The following is a 22,708-nucleotide window of genomic DNA, read 5'->3' as shown; positions in this document are numbered from 1 at the left end:
AAACGCTTGTCAAAGGACTCATATTTATGACGGTCGCCGCGTCCCCAGGGTCACGCGATTCCCTTTGGCGACCTTCTGACAAGCAAAGGGAACCGGGAAGCCGCATTCACTTAAAACAGCCCTGTTACTCCCTTTATAAACAGCAGAGGTTCACTTAACGACCGCGGCAAGCAAAGTTGCAAAATGGGTCAAAACTCACCTCGCATCTGTCTCGCTTGGCAACCAGAAATTTTGGGCAGACCTGTGGTCGTAAGTCGAGGACTCCCTGTTACCAGGAACGGCTGTAGCTGGTTTGTTCTTGGGAAATCAGTTGTGTTTTGCAAACTGATTACTAATTACAGCAAATATCAATTATATAATCCTCTGAAGTAGCAACTCCCGGGTGACATAATTGTCCTTAGCAGCAAACAAGCCTTTCCACCAAAGCTGAGAAAATCCTTTCTCTCTCCTTCGTTTCCAAAATCGATTTAAAAGAAGAAAGGAAGAAAAAAAATAACAACCTGGCCTGGTCAGGTTTAGAGACGGGTTCCAAATCCCATCGCTACCGGTTTGCTCGATCCGGTGCGAACCGGTAGCAACTCACCATTGGTCAGGTTGGTGCCAATTAAACATGTTCAAGGAATACTAAGGCTCTGAGTCAGTGGTGAAGTCTGAACCAGTTTCCTACTGGTTTTCTGGCTGCGCATGTACAGTGCACACCAAAAGGAGGCATGGGGTAAGTAGAAGCGCACATGGAGTGGTGTGTAATCAGCTGTGGCGCACGCTCTTTTTTTTTTACTTTTAAAAGCATTTTTTTTACAACCTATTCGGTCGAAGAGGTTGTAAAAAAATGCCTTTAAAAGTAAAAAAAAAAGGCTCTGACGATCGTGCGGCTCAGCTGGGCATGGGGGGAGGAGGCAGGGATTTTTGCTACCGGTTCTCCGAACTACCCGCCACCATCGCTACCGGATCAGCTGGTCCAAACCGGGAGCATTTCACCCCTGCTCTGAATTCCAGTCCTGCCCCGGGCAACAAAAGCCGGCTGGGTGACTTTGGGTCGATTGCCAAGAGACTGTGAGTTCTAGTTGTGCTTTAGCCATGAAAAATGGCTGGGTGATTTTCAGCCAATTGTTAGGAGATCGTGAGTTCTAGTCCCGCCTTACCCAGGAAAGCTGGTGGGTGACTTTCAGCCAATCACTAAGAGACAATAAGTTCTAGTTCAAGCTTAGACTTAGACAATCCCCAGGAGGCCGAGAGTTCTAGCTCCACCTTAGGCAAGAAACTGAATGACTTTGGTCCAGACACCAGGAGATGGCGAGTTCTAGTCCCAACCCAGGCTTGCAAACTAACTGGGTGATTTTGAGCCAGTCTCTCTCTCTCTCTGAGCCCAATCCACCTCAAGAGGTTGTTGTGTGGGGAAAATAGGAGGAGGAAGGTGTGTTGGATAAGTTCACCGCCTTGAGATGTGTGTAAAAATAATAATAATTAAGGTGGGATACAATAAATAAATAAAATGTGGCATATAAAAGGTAACCAATTAATAAATCACACAACATGGAGGTTCCTTACCGCGGGCTTTTTCTTCTTCTTCCTCTACGCTCCGGAGTATCTGAGTTGCATGCAGCACAGGCTGTTCCTCTTCCAGGAGGGTTTTGACCCGTACCGCCAACGAGTCCATACTGCTGCCGTTATCGCTTCCTTGGGCACCGACTTCCCTTCTGCCGAACACTGAGCCCGCGGACGAAACGGAGGGCTCTTTTGGTCCTGAGCCATCGCGTTCCTCCGTCACCTCCACCTGAGGTGTTCGGTGAATTGCAGGAGGTCCATACTGGAGAAGTTTCTTCACCCTGAGGCCCAGAGAATCCACGCTGCTGCTGTTGGTGCTTTCCTGTGAGCCGCCAATCTCTTTTGGACGCGTGTCGTTCACTTTCTCCTCGACGCGCGGAAAACCTCTCAAGAGTTTAGACACGTCGTCCATATCGGAACCGGACTGGATCTCTGGGAGGTTTGGAGAAGGGCTTGCTTGAACATCTGGACAGCTGCCTGTTGGAACTGGAACATTCTGGTTCACAGCCGTCCTGGTGCAACCTTCGGGATCTGACCGCGTGATGGGTTTTGTCATCTTACGGTCTTCGTTCGCTTTTCGGGATCCCGACCCGAGCGCTTGAGGTACCATTGGCTCCTTGTTGAATAAGTCCACCATCTGCAGAGCTTCCCATTTTAAGCTACCGGTGATTTCCTGCTTGGTCATGCTCTCATCCCATGACCAACCTCTTTGAATCCCTAGTGTGCTTCTCTCGATGGATCCGGGACCTCCGGATAAATCGCTGCGATCAATCTGTTTTAGCGAGCCGGAAGAAGAGAGGGATAAACGAGATCTGAATTTTTCGCTCGAAGGTCTGGGGTCTACCTCTGCTGGAAGCTTCTGGCTCTCTTTTTGGGCGTTTGACCCTGTGAAGAAATCCTCTTTTTCTCCACCAGGAATCGTGCTGGAAGATCGGATTTCTTCGCTCGCAGGCTTTTCATCGTTGTCCTGAGACGAGGAGCCGGATTTTACTCGACTCGTGCCGAGTTGGTTCGGGTCAAAATTGTCCTCCGGCGACACCCCACGTACAGTTGATCTTTCCTTGGCCAAGCTGGAGGGAGATCCTGGGATGACTTGAATCTCTTCGGTTGAAATGGGAGCAGACGGGGACTCGGAAACAGAGGCGGCGAGAGGCGGGGTGATGGCATGAGGTTTCCAGGGAGAGTTGCTTGGATGGGGGAGACCTCTGGTGTGTGGCGGAGAAGGCTTGGCGGGTTGCGACGTGTCAGAGACAACCGCCGATCCTGCCCAAGCGGACCCACTGAGCAGCGAAGAGTTTAAAGTCGACTGCGTGGCGTCTTTCTCAGACTGCGAGTCTTTGGAAAGAAAACGAAAGGATGTCAAATTGCCTGGTTAGGGTCGATTCCCGTAAAGCGTCGTTGTCAGACAACAAAACAAACCCAGTAGATTGCCAACAGCTCTTCAAGGAGAAGAAATCGCTTTAAACATTTCGTATAACCATCAACATGTGAAGATCAACTGCTATCAAAGGGAATCCTTGACTTACAAACCATTCATTTAATGGCCATTCGAAGTTACAAAGGCACCAAAAAAGGTGACTTAGGACCGTTTTTCACGCTTACAACCCTTGTAGCATCCATATGGTCAGGAGATCAAATTTCACACGGTTGCATAACTGACTCATATTTATGACCGTTGCAGTGCCCCGGGGTCATGTGATCCCCTTTGATGACCTTCTAACAAGCCAAATCAACTGGTAAGGCAGATTCATTTAGCAACTGCGTTACTTAATTTACTGCAGTGATTCGCTTAATAACAGTGGCAGAAAAGGTCGTACAGTGGGGCAAAACTCAATCACAGTTTCGGTCAGTGACAGAAATTTGGGGGTCAACTGTGGTTGTAAGTCAAAGACTACCTGTTATATGTTAACAGCAGTGAGAAACTTAGTATACAGTATAGTTTCTAGAATATAGTATATAATGTACAGTACATAGAATACAGTGTATAGTATACAGAACATAGTATCAACCTTATTCACTTTCAACTTTTTTCTACTATGTATTCAGATTGGGTTGTGATTAATATGTTTGTATGCATGTGTGTGTGTGTGTGTGTGTGTGTGTGTGTGTGTGTGATTTCTGAGGTAATTGGAAGTGTCTTGGCGACATTTCAACGAAGTCTCATTCGTCATCTTCAGGCTTCAGCTTCGTGCTTCTGGGAGCAATGTGTGATCGCAGCTGTTTCTTCCTTTTTAACTGCTAGTGGGGGTTTGAACTGATTGGGTGGGAGCTTGGCTGTGCTCTGATTGGATGGGGGTTTTTTTGTGCTCTGATTGGATGGGGGTGTGTCCTGTTTGGGTGGGGGCTTGGTTGTGCTCAGATTAGTCTGAGTTGCAGGGGGATTTGAGTTGGTGAGCTGCATTGATTGTTGTTTGGCTTCGTGTTTGTTGTCGTGCTACATCTTCATAGTGGGTGTCTGTCTGCTGTATGTATGGATTGGAGGGGTTTGAAATGGCTAATGTTGCAGCTGCGGTCTGGCTTCTGGTCCTTGGTCGTGCTTCCTGATCAGTGTGGGTTTGGGTCTGCTTTCTGGGTGCATGTGTGGTGGTGACATCCTGTGTGGACCTCGTGAGTGTGGTTCTGGTGTCATTCCTCGTGTTAGGGACTCGTTTGTCAATAAGGGCAGGTTTCCAAATGGCTGGTAGGCAGGAGGTATCATCTCGTTTATTCATGCTGTGTGGGCGTTTTTCTATCTCGATGGCATATATATGTATACATGTATGTATGTATGTATGTATGTATTCATGTATATATGTTATATAGCATTTGTGGGTGGGTGGATGTGTATCAGGGGTGAAATGCTACCGGATCGTGCGGTATCAGCAGCTATCGTGGCCGGTAGTAAGGCGATCCAGTAGCGATGGCGGAGCAAAAGTCCACCCACCCACCCGGATGTCATTACTTCCTCGTTTTAACCAGGAAGTAATGTTTTTTAACTTCTGTGCATGCGCAGGTTTTGCGCATGCACAGATCTGCGTGCGCTTGTGACGCACACAGGCATGGCGCATGCACTTCCAAGTCGATAAGGAAGGTAAGTAGATTTTACCCCGTGTGTGTTTGTGTGTGTGTGTGTGTATTTGTTTTCATAGGTTTTCACGGGTATAAGTATGTAGGTTTTGATATATTCGGGTCTTTTCCCGTGTAAGGTTGAAAGTATCTAGGCGACGTTTTGACGAGGTCTCGAAGATGACGAGTGAGACCTCATCGAAACGTCGCCAAGATACTCTCAACTTTACACGGGAAAAGACCCGAAAATGCCAAGACCTACATATATACATATACACACACATACACACATACATACATATATATATATATATATATATTCATACACACACACACACATATATTATACACAGAGAGAGAGAGAGATTCTTTTGAGAGCAGGCATCAGAATTTCATTTTTAATGTGTTATCTTGTATGCACAAAGATGAAAAAGTATTCATTCATTCTTTCTTTCATTTCATTCATTCTTTTTTTCATTCAATTGTATGGGTGCCCAACTCAGCCCCCTCCCATCCCCCCACCTAATGACAGCCAGATCAACCTAATCCCCTCCAGCGACGCCCAAGACAGCTTCCCCACCGTACCTTCCGAGAGCTGCAGGCGGAATAAATCAGACGAGGCTTTCAACGTTCGGAGCTCCGTGGGAGAGAACTCGATCTCTCGAATGGGTCCCCGAGGGATAAATGGAGTCAGAATGGAAGAAGGAGACTGGTCGATGCCCAGGTTGCGGAGGTACACCTGGCGGGAGACAGGTAGGCCGTGAAGGTGCGGAAGAAGCAAGGCAACAAGGTTTGGCCTCACGCGACGTTCCGTTCAAAATTTCACCCCAAAGCGCCAACATTTCATAAGGAGGACAAAAAGATGCACATGGAAATACTTGCATTGCTAAATCTTTGCAGAATCCATATGGGATGTTTAAAGAGGACTTTCAATACGGGTAGTCCTCGACTTGTGAGCATAACTGAGCCCAAAATTCATGTCGCTAAGCGAGACAGTTGATCAGTGAGCTTGGGCTCCTTTTACAACCTTTCTGGCCAAAGCTGTTCAGGGAATCATTGCCGTTGTTAAATGAATAATAGGGTCATTAAGTGAATCCGGCTTTCCCCATTGAACTTTGCTTCAGAAGGTGGCAAAGGGAGATCACATGACCCCGGGACGCTGCGACCATCATAAATACGAGTCGGTTGTCTAACGTCTGAATTCTGATCGTGTGATCATGGAGAGGCTGCAACGGTCATAAGTGTAAGGACCAGTTCTAAGCTTTTTTCAGTGCTGTTAGGAGCTTCAAGCGGTCACTAAGCGAGCTGATGCACTCCAATGGGGATTTTATTTCTGAGAGTTCTGAGTCTTGAGAAATTCATACGAACGGAGGCCTCTGATGGCATCAAAAGCCACTGGACACAGGTTGTTCTCGACTTGCAACAGTTCGCTTAGTGACTGTTCAAAGTTACAACAGTATTGACAGCTGGCTGGGTGACTTTGGGCCAATCACCAGGAGACGGTGAGTTCTAGTCCCGCCTTAGGCATGAAAGCCAACTGGGTGATTTTGGGCCAATCACCAGGAGACGGCGAGTTCTACCCCTTAAAGAATAAAAGAAGAATAAAAAGAAGACCACAATGGACCTTACCGGTATTCTCTCATCAATATTGAGCTCGCTGTGATTGGAAGTTTGCAGTTCATCGTCCAAACTGCTGTGCAACTTGCTCAAAGCCGGAAAAGATCTGGAAGACTGTCTGGAAGACACCCTCAAATCCGTACAGCTGTCCGTTCCGGAATCGGTCCCTTGGTTTAAATGATCCGGGGAAAGATCTCTAAAATAATCCATCCTCATTGGACCGACCTGAAACCCGCAGCCCGACAATTCTCTCGTCTTCTCTTCGGGGTCACCCAATTCTTCTTTGCTCCCGTCGAATGAGCTGGTTTCTCCTCGCAGGAGCTCGGCCACCCTTCTGCTCTTGATGAGGGGATCCAAAGGTCTCCCCGTACTAACACTTTCCTCATCGCTGGAGACCGTAACAAAGATGGGAACGGCTTTGTAACATCGGCGAAGCGAGTCTTCCTCAGCCGCAATCGTCGGTGTGATCCGAGAGGCCGTCGAAGAGTCGGCGTGGACGTCGGCTCGCCGAAGAGCGTCGTCGGGTCTGGTTTCGTTCCCTATGTCTGTCCTCGAAATCTCTCGGCTGAGGGCGGTCACCGAGGTTTCCGACTGCGACCGGGTAAAGGGCAATGCGCGCGGAGGCGGCTCGTTCTGGGAGCTGTGAAGATCGGTCATGGAGCTCGGCCCGTAAAAAGGGGCAGCCTTGAGGTCAGATAGACTCTGCTGCTTGAGCAGGATGCGGTTCAAGGAATCGGCGATCGCATCGTAGGCCTTCCGCCTGGGGGAGACGCCACTGGGACCAGGTACGGGTGTTCCCGAACTGGGTACTGCTGACATTTCAGGCAGCTTCTCAGCCGAATAGCTCAGGTGCCACGCTCCGACCTTCTCCATAAAATTCAGAGAAGGCATGGACTGAATCCGGCCTTTCAGAGGCTGCAGAATGGCAGAACCGTTGCTCTGGTCGTTTCGCAAGCCCGGGGTGCCAAGTGACATAAAACTCTCTTTCGTGGGAAAGGGGCAGGGGTTTCTATGAGGTTCCACTGCCGAAGAATTGCATGCATCGGCATGCGGGGTCTTTGACATCTCTTCGTGCAAGCAAGAAAGAGGACGCTGAAGTCCCGATTGAGACGGCAATGCCATGCCGGGCCCTTCATGGTTCAAGTTTCTGACTGTCCAAAACCCGGGGGTGGAATGATGAATCGGGGGAGCCAGGTGTACAGAGAAGGATGCCTCATCAAAAGGAGAGATTCCAGTATTTCTGGGTTCCCTCTCTATACTCCCATCGGAAAGCGTTAGTTCGTTTTTCCTCATGCTGGTCAGGATGGCTTTCAAAGCCTCTGTCCACTCGCCGATGCCTGAGGTCACCGGGATCGGCTGGAAGGACGCCGAAGCACAAGGTTTACTATCGACCGGAGCCGGCGTAAATTTCCGTTGGTCTTCTTCGGCCCCACTTTGAAATTTCTCGCCCGCGTGCTGACGATTCGGGGTTGGCAATATCTCGGGAATCAAGGAAGAATCCACCGAACTAAGCTTACGAGCTCTGGAGGACATGAAGGCCAGAGAACGGTTTGCCGAGGAAGTTTCCGGATCGCTGGCCCGTCTCCAGGGCTTTCCTGCCGCATCCAAAAGTGATCGGGGTGATTCCAGCGGAGGGGTGGTTTGGCCTTTCGACTGGCGCAGTTCTAGCGTCAGTTTGGGGGCGCTTTCCAACAGGTCCACGTTCACTGTTAGCCGGTTAATTACGTTTCCTCCCGGATCCTTTCCCAAACCACTTTTACAAGACGAGCTTCCGGAAGATAGGAAACCATCGTGCTTGGGTAAGCCCATGTCATCCTCCAGTAAGTCAAGGAGGAGAGGCGCCGGTAGGCTGTTGTCCAAAAGGAAGAAATCTTGGCTGGGTGAAGCTCTCCAATTTTCGTTCGGAAGATGCCGCGTGGCCAAGGGTTGGTCTGGCCACATCGGGGGACGCGGGACCTGTGAGTTTTCCTCCTTGTGATCCAGGGTTTTGGCACTGAGGTCCGCGTGAAGCGCTGGCCAATTCTTCGGCTCCGCAGGGACGGGTTCCGAAAAAGTCAGAGGGTGTTGCGATAAGTAGCTGCCCAGGCTGGCGTTGTTTGGAGCCGTGAGGTTGAAAGCCAGGGGATGCTGGGAGAGAGAGGCCTCCCCGGAGGATTCTGGGCCAACGTCTCGGCCTGCCAGCTGCACAGCTTCGCTGATCTGCAAATGTGCCGAGGGTCTCTCGACGGCCACAGCTGAAACATCTGGAGTTGCTCTGGAATGGAAGGAGGAAAAAAGATCCTGTATTACAGTCCAACAAGAAGTCAAAGGAAAATCGTTTCTGGACACACACACACACACACACCCCAGACTACAAAGTTTAGGTGGGGGCATCCTTGGTGCTCCCTGAGAGTTCCGTCCCCTCCACCTCACCTAAGAAAATACCTGTGTCGAAGAACGTCTGCCAGCAATTTATTTACAAGGTGGCCTGGTTCCTTTTGGCAGAGGAAAGTTCTGGCAGCGATTCCCTCAGTGCCTGCCAAGTTCTTATCAAGAGTCAGTGTGTTACAGTCCATCACCCGAGCAACCAGGAGTCAAGAATGGTCAAGAATCACTCACGAAAATCCAAGCCTTAAATCCAAAAACTGTCTGAAGCTCACACGATGCAGTTCACCCTTAGTAGCTTTTGTCCGTCACAAGGGCTAGATGGCAACCCCACCCGCTTTTATCCCCTGTGGGGTGTGGCTCAGTGACTCAGCACTCTCTGGGCCTGCCACACCTCTTCCTCTGCTGTGCACGCCTCTCTTGCCGATGGTGCCTAGGGTCTATCCAGGATTGATCCTCCTCGTCCTCTATCTGTGGAGGCTCAAACATGCCTTCTTCCTGGCCTTCCGCCGGCACTTGAGGCATTGCCAGGAAGGAGAGACCTGGAGAGGGAGGCCTTGTTGGCTCCTCTCCCTCACTCTCTGAGTCCTCCTACTCCATGAAGACAGGCTGGGGGGCTGGAGTCACAACATTGAGCTTGGTGGTTTTCTTGCAGACCCAACTAGGTAACATTATCAACACTAGGAGGAATTAGGGAGGAGGAGGAGGAGAGGAAGGAGGAGGAGGGGGAAATGAGGAGGAAGACTGTGGGACCCTTGGTGGTTTTCTTGTAGATGTTTCATGTCCCAACTAGGTAACATTATCATCACTAAGAGGAATTAGGGAGGAGGAGGAGGAGAGGAAGGAGGAGGAGGACTGTGGGGCCCTTGGTGGTCTCTGAGCTTGGTGGTTCTCTTGCAGATGTTTCATGACCCAACTAGGTAACATTTTCAGTGCTAGGAGGGAGGACTGTGAGGTCCTTGGTGCTCTCGGAGTTTGGTGGTTTTCTTGCAGACATTTCATGACCCAATAGTTAACATCATCAGTGGCAGAAGGGAGGGGGTTTTGTCTTTCTTTATATATTGCCCTGTCAATATTCTTGAAAGTATTCTTGATAGTTCCTTAGGTCCTTGGTGGTTCCACCAATAGTGATAGGCAACAATTGTATATAAACAGAGAGCAAACACTATTCCCTTCTAGAACTGATGAGGTTAGCTAGTTAGGTCATGAAACGTCTGCAAGAAAACCACCAAGCTAAGAGAGCACCAAGGACTACACAGTTCAACCCTGAGCAACAAATATTCTGTTCTGCCGGTAAGTCAAATGTTCCGGGGGGTTTGTACATGATCTAGCAAGGATTTAAACCTAGCCACAATTAAACCAAATCAGACAGTCAGTGCCTTAAGCGAAATAGGTGGTGTTGTGCCTCGCCCGCCCCCCTCTCCGCAGCCGGGCCCCTCTCATCTCCTGTTATCTCAGCCAGAGACTGATAATGAAGACGAATGGCCTGGCATGCCTCCAGCCCCCAGTCCTGGCACCATGCCCGGACAGACCGAGCAAATAAACCCCTCCCCCACAGCATGTGAGCATGAGGAGCATGAAGCCAGTCACGAGCTAGAATTTCCAGCAGCTGGAGGGTGGACAGATCCACGCTTCCGGAGAATGGAGAGGCGACGTCAGCAAAAGGAAGGGAGGGGCAGGCCTGGATAAGTGCTGAGTCATGGAGCCACACCCCATGGCCTATATAAAGGATCTGCTTTCTGGCATTCTTTGAGTCAGGCAAAGTCTAATCTGATTGCTGAAGTCACACCTTGGATTCCTGCCTGCCCTGAGAACTCTGACAGGACTTTGGCAAAGCTGCAGAGGCTTCGTGGCCACGCTTGATACAAACTTTCCAGACCCGGCCGTCAGAGGAGGAGTGGGACACGACAGGTGGGGAATTTAGCCTTACCTCAAGGGAGCAAAATCCAAGCCTGCTTGCTTAAAAACGGTCTCGTTGAAGAATGTCTGGCCTTGGGTTGCGTTTGTCGTCATCAGCGGGAGGTTGGGAGAAAGTTGGCTATCCGCTGTTTCTGTAAAAATCACAATTATCATGATGGCAAAAGGAAACGGCCCAGCTTGCCAATCAACACAACTTACACAGGTAGTCCTCGGCTAACAACCGTTCATTTAGTGACCATTCGAAGTTACAACATTGCTGGAAAAAAGGGACTTAAGACCATTTTTCACACTTCTGACTGTTGCAGCATCCCCAGGTCACATGATCAAAGTATTCCTCAAATTACGACCATAACGGAGCCCAAAATTTCTGTTGCTAAGCGAGACAGTCATTAAGCAAGTTTTGCCCCTACTTCACGACCTTTCTTGCCGCAGTTGTTAAGTGAATCACTGCAGCTGTTTAGTTAGTAACACGATTGTTAAGCGAATCTCACTTCCACATTGACCTGGCATGCCAGAATGTGGCAAAAGGGGATCACCTAACCCTGCGACGCTGCAACCGTCATAAATATCAGTCAATTGCCAAGTGTCTGAATTTTGATAACAAGACCACTGTGGCGTTAATGAAAAAGTCTTAAGTGTGGGAACTGGTTCTAAGTCGTTTTTTTTCAGTGTAACTTCGAACGGTCACTAAACGAATGTGAAGTGGAGGACTACCTGTACTACGTAGCCCAGATGGGAAGGACCATCCAAATCATCAAGTGATCCCAACTAGGAAAAGACCGGACACGTCGCGATGAGACTGGCTGTAAATTAGCGGGCTCCAATGAGCCCAGCGAAAATCCAGCTAGACAAACCGCTGTCTGGGGGTCTTTGGACCAGAACTGTCTTGTAGGGACAGTGAAAAAGGAGAGGCACCTTTGACGACCAAGAGGAACAGGCAAGTTCCTCATAAGGTCGGAGGCAGCTCTTCGATCCAGCAGCGGGGACAGCAGCCATAAAAAATGACCGCTTTGAAGCTGGGGCAACCGGAACAAGATTTTGTGCAGGAGCGGGGTTTGGACAGAGTACTGGTACTGGCCAGATTGGCCAACTCACAGGTAAAAAAGGAATTTTTTTAAAAAAAAAAACCAAATTGTAACTTGAAGCTAAAAATAAACTGAGGCCGAAACTGCTATAAGAAGTTAGAATACAAAGCATCAGGGCATAGGTGGTACATCGTTTCCAGGATCTCCTTAAAAAAATAATTCTAAAATTTCTGTGTATTACAAAATCCATATTTAATTCCCTTAGTCATGCTTTTAGAAGGTTTTTGCATAGGTTCGCTTACAACCACTCTGTTTCTGGAGCACTATTCTTCGGCAGCTGAACCTAATTTTTGTGGGTATGTACTACATTTTTAAAAAACCAGGCTCCAAAATGTCAAGCTAGACTTTGCCAATGCTTCTTGTCTCCCCTTCCTCCTCCTCCTCCTCCTCCTCCTCCTCCTCTCCAGGAAGTAGCTTTTCAGCATTGGTCAAATTCCTGATGGTCCGAGGTTGTTCCAAGGTTGCAATGCTTGGAACAACCTCGGACCATCAGGAATTTGACCAATGCTGAAAAGCTACTTCCTGGAGAGGAGGAGGAGGAGAAGAAGAAAGAGGAAGGAGAGATAAGAAGCATTGGCAAAGTGTAGGAATAGATTGCAAAGGAAATCTAAGTCGCCAACTGGCTGTCCAGAGATGTCCTTCTAAACAAGCGAGCCACCTACATCTAATCCAGTGTTTCTGCACCTTGGCCACTTTTAAGATGTATGTATTTTTTAATAATTTGGCTTTTAGAATAAGTTTTTTAATGGTTATCTTAATCTGTACATAAATGTTGAATAAATAAATAAATAAAATAAATAAATAAATGTGCTTCAACTCCCAGAATTCTCCAGGCTGGAGAATTCTGGGAGCTGAAGTCCACACATCTTGAAAGTGGCCAAGGTTGAGAAACACTGGTCTACTGAGTGAATGGTCACTGAAGCCATTCCATTCCAGAGTATTTTCTCTATTCCCTTCCATATTTTCTATACAATTCCATTCCATTCCTATTCTATTCTAGCCCTACTCACAGTCACTCATGCCCTAGTAGTCACTTCCCACCTTGACTATTGCAACGCGCTCTACATGGGGCTGCCCTTGAAGAGGATCGGGAAGCTCCAGTTGGTGTAAAATGCAGCGGTTTTGTGCAAACTTCGGTGTGCACATGTATCACCTCTCCTGCGGGAGCTGCATTGGCTGCCGATTTGCTTCCGGGTTCAATTCAAGGTGCTGGTGATGTCCCCTTTAAAGCCCTTCATGGCTTGGGACCAGGTGATCTGAGGGACCATCTCTTGCTGGTCACATCTACCTGACCCATCAGAGTGGGGAGGCAGGGAATGCTGTGGGTCCCATCCCCGAGGGAGATACACCTGGTGGGACCCAGAAGAAGGGCCTTCTCCATGGTGGTTCCCTCTCTCTGGAACATCATTCCCCCCCAGAGATAAGAACGGCCCCCACTCTAAGACTCTTCCGGAAGGCACTGAAGACCTGCTTCTGACACCGGGCCTGGGGAACCCAGAGTGGGATGGAGCCCATTCAAAAGCTCATGTGATCTGCTATCACAAGGGCGGGGTGTGTGTGATTTTATTATATTATATTAATTTATTTGATTCTTTTTTATTAGTTTTGTTGCTTTAAATGAGGTTTTATATTCTGTAAGCCGCCTTGACTTGCCATGTGCAAATAGGCGGCAATATAAATTCAATCAATTATCCTATCCTATGTTACCTATTTTTCTACTTGCGTTTTTTACGTGGTTTCAAACTGCTAGGCTGGCAGAAGCTGGGACAAGGAACGGGAGCTCACCCCGTTACATGGCGCTAGGGATTCGAACCACTGAACTGACAACCTTTCGATCGACAAGCTCAGCGTCTTAGCCACTGAGCCACCGCGTCCGTATGATAAGATAGGATAGGATATGTAAAAAATGCAAGTAGAAAAATAGGGACCACCTTTGGTGGGAAGGTTAACAGCTTTCCATATGCCTTTGGCATTAAGTCTTGCCGGCCATATGACCACGGAGACGTCTTCGGACAGCGCTGGCTCTTCAGCTTTGAAACAGAGATGAGCACTGCCCCCTAGAGTCGGGAACGACTAGCACGTATGTGTGAGGGGAACCTTTACATTTACCTTTACCTTTTCCTATACTATCCTATATCCTGTCGTGTCCCACTCCTCCGCTCACGGCCGGGTCAGGGAAATCCGAATCAGGTGTGCCTCTGCAGCTCTGCCAAAGTCCTAGCAAAGTCCTCAAGGCAGGCAGGAGACCAGAAAGTGACTTCAGCAAGATATGTTCGACTTTGCCTGACTCAGAAAATGCCAGAAAGCAGATCCTTTATATAGGCCATGGGGTGTGGCTCCATGACTTAGCACTTATCCAGGCCTGCCCCTCCCTTCCTTCTGACGCCGCCGCCTATCAATTCTTCTGAAGTGAGGGTCACTCCAGTTGGCAGCTGTTGGTAATTGACCTCTCTCAGGCTCACATGCTGTGGGGGAGGGGGAAGGGTCTAGTTGCTCCGTTTGCCTGGGCATGGAGCCAGGGCTGGGGCCGGGAGGTGCTTCCTCCTCCTCAGCCTGTCTGGGCATGGAGCCAGGGCTGGGGCCGGGAGGCATACTAGGACATTCCTCAGCGTTCGGAAGCAGATAAGAAGGCCCCGGCTGCGGTGAGGGCGGGCAGGACACAACATATCCTATCCTCCATTCTCTATTCTATTCTAATTCTAATCATCTCTGCTTTGTGCTTAGTTTGGCCCATGCCACAAACACCAGCCCCTTCCCCTGAAACGTCCCCCCTTCCTGTTTGCTGTCGCGCAAGGGTCTGCCTGCGAAAAAGGACAGGCCGTCTGTTCTCGATGCCCAATCGCACAGCAGTCATCAGCCGTCACCGTTAATTCATCACGAAGCAGGCCTCCAAATTATTAATTCTGTTTTTGATGAGGTTGCTTCCTTCCTAGATCAGGGCAAAAGCTGTGACTCGGCAAAGCATTTCATAAAGTCCTCCGTAACACTCTGATTAAAAAACTAATTAAGTTTGGGCCAGATGAGAAATCAGGGATGTTAAATCCACGCCTGGCTGAACAGACCATCCTCCAAGTAGGCTCATGGGTGACAGTGGGCTGTCGGCCGCAGACTGCGATTCAGGACTCAGGAGGGGAAGTCCTCGACTTATGACCACAACTGGGATCAGAATATCCATGGCTAAAGCAAGAGGGTTGTTAAGCAAGGGGTCCCCAATTTTACAACCTTTCTCACCGCAGTTGTTAAAGCGAACTATTACAATTGTTAAATGGATCACGTGGTCGTTAAACAAATCTGGCTTCCCTTCATTAACTTTTGCTTGTTGGAAGCCGGCCGGGAAGGTCACCAATGGCTTTATCACGTGACCCTGGGAGACTACAAGCGTCGTAAATGCAGGTGGTCCTCGACTTACAACCGCCGTTGAGCCCAAAAAGTACGTTGCTAAGTGAGAAACTTGTTAAGGGACTTTTGTCCCCCTTTTACAACCTTTCTTGCCAGTTGTTAAGTGAATCTCTGCAGTTGTTAGGTTTAGTGACATGGTCGTTAAGTGAATCGGGCTTCCCCCATTGACTTTGCTGGTCAGAACGTCGCAAAAGGGATTGCATGATCCCGGGGACACTGCGACCATCATAAATGGGAGTCAGACTGTCAAGTGAATCTTGCCCCATTTTACGTCCTTTCTTGCCACAGTCGGTAAGTGAAACCCTGCGGTTGTTAAGTTAGTAACACAGTTGTTAAGGGACTCTGTCTTCCCCAGTGACTTTGCTTATCAGAAGGTCGCAAAAGGGGATCACGTGACCCCCTGGGACACTGCAACCGTCATAAATACGAGCCAGTGGCCAAGTGTCCAAATTTTGACCACATGATCCTGGGAATGCTGCAACGGTCGTAAGTGGGGGGGGGGGGAAACGGTCATGCCGCTTTTTTTCAGTTATGTCCTAACTCTAAACGGTCACTGAATGAACTGTTATAAATTGAGGACCTTCTATAAATAGAATCAGCAATCTGGAAATCATTATTTTGGTTTGCTGAATAGAAGGGAAAAATAAAAAAACAGATTGCAGGCACCGGTCAATTTCCTCACGGTCAATTTCTAAAGGAATCTGGAAACGTCCTGTCTCGTTTCAGCATCCAGTGAAGCATCATTAGCTGGTGGAGACTCCATTTTTAAAGCAAGTCATATATGTTCAACTTCCTGTGTTGAAAAAAACCTGCCCGTCATGTATGCAGGGAGAGCATGTAGGTGGCTGGTGTGTGTTTGCCTGACTTCCTTTCCTGTGGAAATGCTAAGCCTTCGGTTACTAGGCAGAACTGCCGGTGTAGGCGACACCGACTCTTCATCGGCACAGAAATCTTTTTATTGTGTGGGGGGGAGGGGGTGTTCTCCAATTGGCTTTTTAAAAGCCTGGCCCCCTGATGTCTTTAAACCCCCACCCTCTTCCCCAGAGACTGAAATGTTCATTAAAGGAGAGCATTTTCTGGAGAAAGAAAATTTTCTTTTGTCCCTAAAGGACGACTGCTGAAGCGTATGTGCATCAACAGAGACTTAAATGCAAGTCTTGTTTGAAGACCCCACGTGCCCACTTTACGGTCTGTTTCTCTTGCTCCCCTCTGGCGGGGGGGGGGGTTCCAAGAATTTCTAGCAGGACTACCAGATTCTGGAACAGCTTTTTGTTCCCTCTGCCAGCCGTCTGGTAAACGGGCAAGATTCGGGGTGGGGGGTGGAGGGGGGGTGTTACCGCCATAAACATGTATTAACTACAGACTGTGCTGTTTCTCTGTGTCATATAATATATGGGGGTATAGACATAATTTTGTATTTATTTATTTATTTATCTTGTCAGGATTATGGAGTGTAAAACCGGAGGAGGTGAGCCTTTGAGAGCTGTGTGCAATGAGATTTCGTTTTTCATGTATGCTGATTAGAGTACATTCAAAGTAACAATAAAGTTATTCTATTCTATTCCAGTAATATTCTATTCTATTCTATTCCATCCTTCATTATTCTATTCTATTCTATTCTATTCTATTCTATTCTATTCTATTCTATTCTATTCTATTCCATTCCATTCCATTCCCATTCTATTCTTTATTATTCTATTCTATTCCATCCTTCATTATTCTATTCTATTCCATTCCATTCCCATTCCCATTCCCATTCCATTCCATCCTTCATTATTCTATTCTATTCTATTCTATTCTTTCATTCTTATTTCTATTCTATTCTATTCCATTTCATTCCATTCCATTCCATCCTATCCTATATTATTCCATTCCATTCCTATTCTATATTATTCTATCCTATCCTATCCTCTCTTCTCTTCTCCTGAAATCAAAGCAAATTGTTCTTTAAATTTCACACCCATCACCATTGGTATGATTTCACAGACTACCACAATTACGTATGTGACTTTACTGCTTGCAACACGGTTTTTCTCAACCTTGGCAGCCCAAACTATTCAATTAGTACAGGTAGTCCTTGAGTTACGACCACAATGGAGCCCGCAATTTCGAGACCATCGTTAAGGATGAGTCTTGCCCCATTCTGTGACCTTTCTTGCCACGGTTGTTAAGGGAATCGGGCTTACTCCGTCGACTTGGCTTGTCAGAAGGTCGCCAAAGGGGATCATGTGATCACTGCAACCGTCGTAAATATGAATCGGTTGCAAAGCTTCCAAGCTTTGGATCACGTGACCAAGGGAATGCTGCAACGGCCGGAAGTACGAAAAAAAGTCACAGGTCACTTTTTCAGGGCTTCTCTAACTCTGCAGAGTTGCTAAAAATAGTTTTAAGTCAAGGGCTGCCTGTAAATCTGTTTTTAAAAAGGAATAAAGATTTAAAGATTCATTTTAATAAACACTAGTTGGCTTCTTTAATCAACATTCTGTTTTCCAAAGCTATCCAAGCGACCGCCCAGCAGTTTCTTCCACTTTTCCCCACTCAAAACAGGATGAGTGTAACTCTGGCCATTCTATCATAACATATCCATACCAATAAAGGAGAATATTTTAGCTCAGAGTTGAAATGAGGGGTCTCTGAGCTTGGTTGTTCTCTACCAGACATTTCATGACCCAACTAGGTCATATCATCAGTACTAGAAGGGAGAGGTGCTGGAGGAAGAGGAGGAGGAGGAGGAGGAGGAGAGGAACTGTGCGGTCCTTGGTGTTCTCTGAGCTTAGTTGTTTCCTTGCAGACATTTCATGACCCAACTAAGTAATACCATCAGTGCTAATCCTGATGCTAGTCCTGATGATGCTAGCACTGATGATGTTACCTAGTTGGGTCATGAAACATCTGCCAGGAAACAACCAAGCTCAGAGACTTCCTCCTCCTCCTCCTCCCTCTTCTTCCTCCCCTCTTGCTCCTCCTCCTCTTCCTTCTCTTCCTCCCCCTCCCCTCCCTCTTCTTCCTCCCCTCTTGCTCCTCTTCCTCTCCACAAACTCCACTCCTTTCTAGCACTGATGATGTTACCTACTTTGGGTAATGCAACATCTGCAAAAAAAAAGAAAAAAAGGCAGAGGGCACCAAGGACCTATCCAGTACTTCTAATTTACAGTTGTGGTCAGCTTATATTTCTTCTGTAAGTGCCCCTCTACCCTTCTCCCTCTATCTCGCTCCGGAGTCACAGCTGCTGCAAAAAATGCCCGCTGGCACCTTCTCAACATTACATCATTTCACCTTTACAGCTGAGAGCCGCTTCTGGAAGATTTCAATGCTTGTATTTGTATTTTTTTTTTTGACAGCCATTCTTCCTTCGCTCGGTTTCCCATGACAACCCCCCCCATCCCACCCCCATCCCCAGTCTCAGATTCGCTGGCACACAAAGAGAAAGAAAGGGATGGCGGAAGGGGTGCCAGCAAACGGTTTCCTTTGGAGTGGCTTGAAAGAATGAAGACTTTTGAATGAAGACTGAAGCCAACTGGAGGGGAACAAAGGAAGCGCCGATTGGTTTTGTTAAGGGTAATCTGGGTTCACAACCAAGATTGTGGACTGTTGAGCAAAGCACCCTAATGCATGAAAACGACTGAGACTGGATGTATACAATAACAGTCACTTGCAGACAAACTGGGCTTTGATATTCCTTTACTTTTAGGGAAAAGGCAAAGACATAGTCCAAAAACAATTCCAGGTCATAAAGCCAGTTAGTCAGTCTTCTTACCAATGTAGACTTGGAAAACAAACAAGGTCCTCTTTCAGTTCGGCAAAACACAGTTCAATTCACAACAGTCAGTATCTTGAGGAATCAGTAACTAGCCATGATCAAGCAACGATCATAAAGCTCAAATATACAGTTGCAGCATGTCATCAGGTTACAATGCTGTAGAGTCCCTGTAGATTCCCCACAAGCCATAATTTAGGAGTCCTTTTATACATTGGCTACAGAGCTCAACCAATCAGGATGCTTGCATGATTCAGCACAGCCTTAAAGCAATATGCCTTTCTACAAACATACGTAGTTAATTTATATATTGCCTGGCCAACTAGTTAGGCAAATAACAATTTCCTGACAGGTTTGTAAGCTTCCCTGCATTTCAGAGGAGGCGGGCATGAAAGCTACCGCAGGGGCTTTGCAATTGCCTGGCAGAAGATGGGACCTGAAGGAGTAATACCGCTGAGATGGAGTAGCCCCCAACCTGAAGTTGCTCCTTTAAGATGGATGGATTCCAACTCCCAGAATCCCCCAGCCAGCATGCTTTGAGATGGGTGGACTCCAACTCCCAGAATCCCCCAGCCAGCATGCTTTGAGATGGGTGGATTTCAATTCCCAGAATGCCCCAGCCAACAAGATTTAAGATAGGATGGACTTCAATTCCCAGAATTCCTCCACCAGCATGTTTTAAGACTTCTGGACTTCAACTCCCAGAATTCCACAGCCAACATGTCTGGCTGAAGAATTTTGGGAGTTGAAGTCCAGAAGTCTTAAAGCTGCGAAAGTTGCAAAACCCTTCTCAAATGTTTTCTTTCTGAAGTTTCCAAACCAACTTCTGTTAATGCTAATTTTTTTTTTTTAAAGGAGGGCAAAACTCACCCAGGATGGGGGAGTGTGTCATTCCAGACGCTGGAGGTCTTCCAAAATTCACGGTGGGAGTGAGCAGGCCTTCCTCCATAGTGGGAAATTCGATTGTGTTGCAGCCTCCTGGGGTTTGGCCGAGCCTCCAACCCGTGAGATTGCTGATATCTGTTTCGGCGCAAGGACGATACCACGCTTCCGGGGCCTGAAGGAAGAGGAGAAAGATAGATGATATATATATGTATGTATGTATGTATGTATGTATGTATGTATGTATGTATGTATGTAAGTATAGATTAGGTAGTTGAAGTCCTCCAGGCTTAAAGTTGCCAAGGTTGGAGACCCCTGATATAGATGGTAGGTAGGTAGGTAATAGGTAGGTAGGTAAGTATACATGATATAGATCAGGGATAGTCAACCTTTTTATACCTACCGCCCACTTTTGTATCTCTGTTAGTAGTAAAATTTTCTAACCACCCACTGGTTCCACAGTAATGCGCCGTGTATTGTCATCTGCGCATGCCTCTCGCGCATCGTGGATTGGGTTTGAGGGGGGCGGCGGCTACCAGCGCTGCTTGTCTGGGGGGGGGAGCTGGGGAGGGAGATGCGCGAGCTATTCTGGGACGAGGCTCTTTTGTTTGTGGTCGCACTATAGCGCCATTTAGTTTCACTTACGTAACATGAACTAAACTTACGCGCAGGCGATACAAATAGTATATTTTCAGAAATTTAAATTGTCACGGGGAATTTTATGAAAGCCTAATGAAAATGTTTTTAAATAATGCTATGAATTTTTTTTTAAAAAGTCAATTAAATTAAAAAAAAGGAAAGTGCTTCAGTATCACAAAACCCCTACCGCCTACCATGAATGCTGGAACGCCCACTAATGGGCGGTAGGGACCAGGTTGACTACCACTGATATAGATGGTAGGTAGGTAGGTAATAGGTAGGTGGTAAGTAGGTAGGTAAATATGTATGGATAGATGATGGATGGATATATATATGATCCGTATACGATAATTTTATAGTCTTTTTTTGTGACAAATTATGGTGGCGGTTATGTGGATCCAAGGTGGTTAAGCGACCCAATGGTTTGGTAGAGGAAAATGCCGGCTTTCGGCTACATCATCAGAGCATGGGGTCATGTGACTGTGGGACCCTGCAAAGGGTCATAAATCCTACCCAGCTGTTGAGAGCCCTAAGTGACGGGGGACTGACCATCATGATTTCGAATCCACATCGTAAGTACCCAGGTAGATCCATTGGTACTTCAATAACTGACCTGTCATAAGTCAAGGACTACCTGCCTTTAGCAGATCTGAAGGAAATCTATATAAAAGTTCCACATACAGGCAGTCCTCGGTTTACGACCACTATGGAGCCCAACATCTCTGTTGCTAAGTGAGATGTGTGTTAGGTCGATTTTGCCCCACTTTACGATGCACTTTCTTGAGGCAGTTGTTAAGTGAATCACTGCTGTTGATAACTTAGCGACCCGGTTGTTAAAAGGGAATCGGGCTTCCCCGTGGACTTTCCTCATTAGAAGGTCGCAAGAGGGGATCATGGGACCCCGGATCATGCGACCGTCATAAATATGAGTCAGTTGCCAAGCATCTTAATTTGGATCATGTGACCACAGGAATGATGCAATGGTCACAAATGTGAAAAGTGGTAATCAGTCACATTTTTCAGTGCCATTGTAAGGTTGAACAGCCACTAAACGAACTGGGTTATAAATCGAGGATTACCTGCATATGCACCGTGTCTCTTCCATCCAACCAAAGAACAGTTTTTCCAAAGTTTCATGTCGGAATTTGTGACTACAGGTAGTCCTCGACTTACGACCCCAACCGAACTCCAAATTTCTATTGTTAAGTGAGACATTTGCTCAGTGAGTTTTGCCCCATTTTACGACTTCTCTTGCCACGGCTATTCAGTGAATCCCTTGCGGTTGATAAGTTAAGTAACCTGGTCGTTGAGCAAATCGGGCTCCCCCCGTTGACGTTGCTTGTCACGTGGTCACAAAAAAGTGATCACATGACCTCAGGACACGTCAATGGTCGTAAGTGCAAAGCATTTGCCAAGCATCTGAATTTCGATCACGTGACCCCGGGGATGCCGCAAAGGTTACAACTCTGAAATACGCTCGTCAGTCACACCTTTCAATGCTGTTGTAACTTTGAATGGTTATTAAATGGTCACTAAACGGACTGTCGTAAGTCGAGGACTCCCTGTATTCCGACCGGGTGCCGGGAAAAGGTGGCGTTGAGGGTCTGGCGCTTACCTGAGTCATAAGAGACCTCTGCCTAATTGCTTCTCCCAAGGACACCCCGCTGGCGTTAGAGATTTGGGTCCCGCTGCTGCTTTGGCTCAGGTGCTCTTCTTTCAACCTGGGGCGCGGTGGCGTCGTTGCGATCGGCTGAAACACACAAAACCGTCTTAAAATGAATCCTGCGTATCATCATCATTTTCACGACCCCATAATCCCTTGCGGGGCGGAGTCTGGGCAACTGAATGGAGCCAGCAGAACGTTTTAATGGCCGGATGCCCTTCAAGGTGCCAATGCAGAGTTTTGTTCGGCAGATATATATTCTCAGTGTGCCCAGAGAGAGAAATATCTGCCTCTACCTAGGATCGAACTCACAGCTTCCTGATTGTGAGGCGAAAGCTCCACCTCTAGGCCACCGCGCCACTCACAAAATGAATCCTGCCTAATATCAAGCTTTAATCTGTCCCAGGATATTTTAAAGCAGGGGTCTCCAACCTTGGCAACTTTAAGCCTGGAGGACTTCAACTCCCAGAATTCCCCAGCCAGCAAAGCTGGGAGTTGAAGTCCTCCAGGCTTCAAGTTGCCAAGGTTGGAGACCCCTGTTTTAAAGCATATTTTTAAGATCAAGCAATCCTCGACTTACAACTGCAATTGGATCCCAGACGTTTGTTGCTAAGCAAGGCAGTTAGTCGTTCAACGGATTGTGCCCCGTTTTGCAACCTTTCTTTGCCCCAGTCGTTAAGCGGAGCGCTGGCAGTTCTGAAGCGAGTAAGTGAACCTGGCTTCCATGCATTGGCTTTGCCTGTCAGAAGTCAGCTGGGAAGGTCATAAAAGCGGATCATATGACCCTAAGGA

At 47.5% G+C, this 22,708-nt stretch overlaps 1 protein-coding gene across 1 annotated transcript in view; it reads right to left on the bottom strand.

Moving 5' to 3' along the window:
• ALMS1 (ALMS1 centrosome and basal body associated protein) overlaps positions 1-22,186 on the bottom strand; it is a 74,480-nt gene extending 52,294 nt beyond the window's left edge. Inside the window, exons 1-6 of the mRNA XM_058193066.1 lie at positions 21,869-22,186; positions 19,603-19,789; positions 10,502-10,622; positions 6,220-8,461; positions 5,176-5,329; positions 1,549-2,880 (exon numbers count right to left, since the gene is read on the bottom strand). Of these exons, the coding sequence (XP_058049049.1) occupies positions 1,549-2,880; positions 5,176-5,329; positions 6,220-8,461; positions 10,502-10,622; positions 19,603-19,789; positions 21,869-21,877 (4,045 nt within the window). The 5' untranslated portion in view covers positions 21,878-22,186. The remainder of the gene's footprint in view (positions 1-1,548; positions 2,881-5,175; positions 5,330-6,219; positions 8,462-10,501; positions 10,623-19,602; positions 19,790-21,868) is intronic.
• Between the last annotated feature and the right edge of the window lie 522 nt (positions 22,187-22,708).

Source organism: Ahaetulla prasina, chromosome 8 (genome assembly GCF_028640845.1).
Source record: "Ahaetulla prasina isolate Xishuangbanna chromosome 8, ASM2864084v1, whole genome shotgun sequence".
In the NCBI taxonomy this organism is placed as follows: Eukaryota; Metazoa; Chordata; class Lepidosauria; order Squamata; family Colubridae; genus Ahaetulla; species Ahaetulla prasina.
Note: the sequence above shows the minus strand (reverse complement) of the source record. Positions and strands in the feature narration are given on the sequence as shown.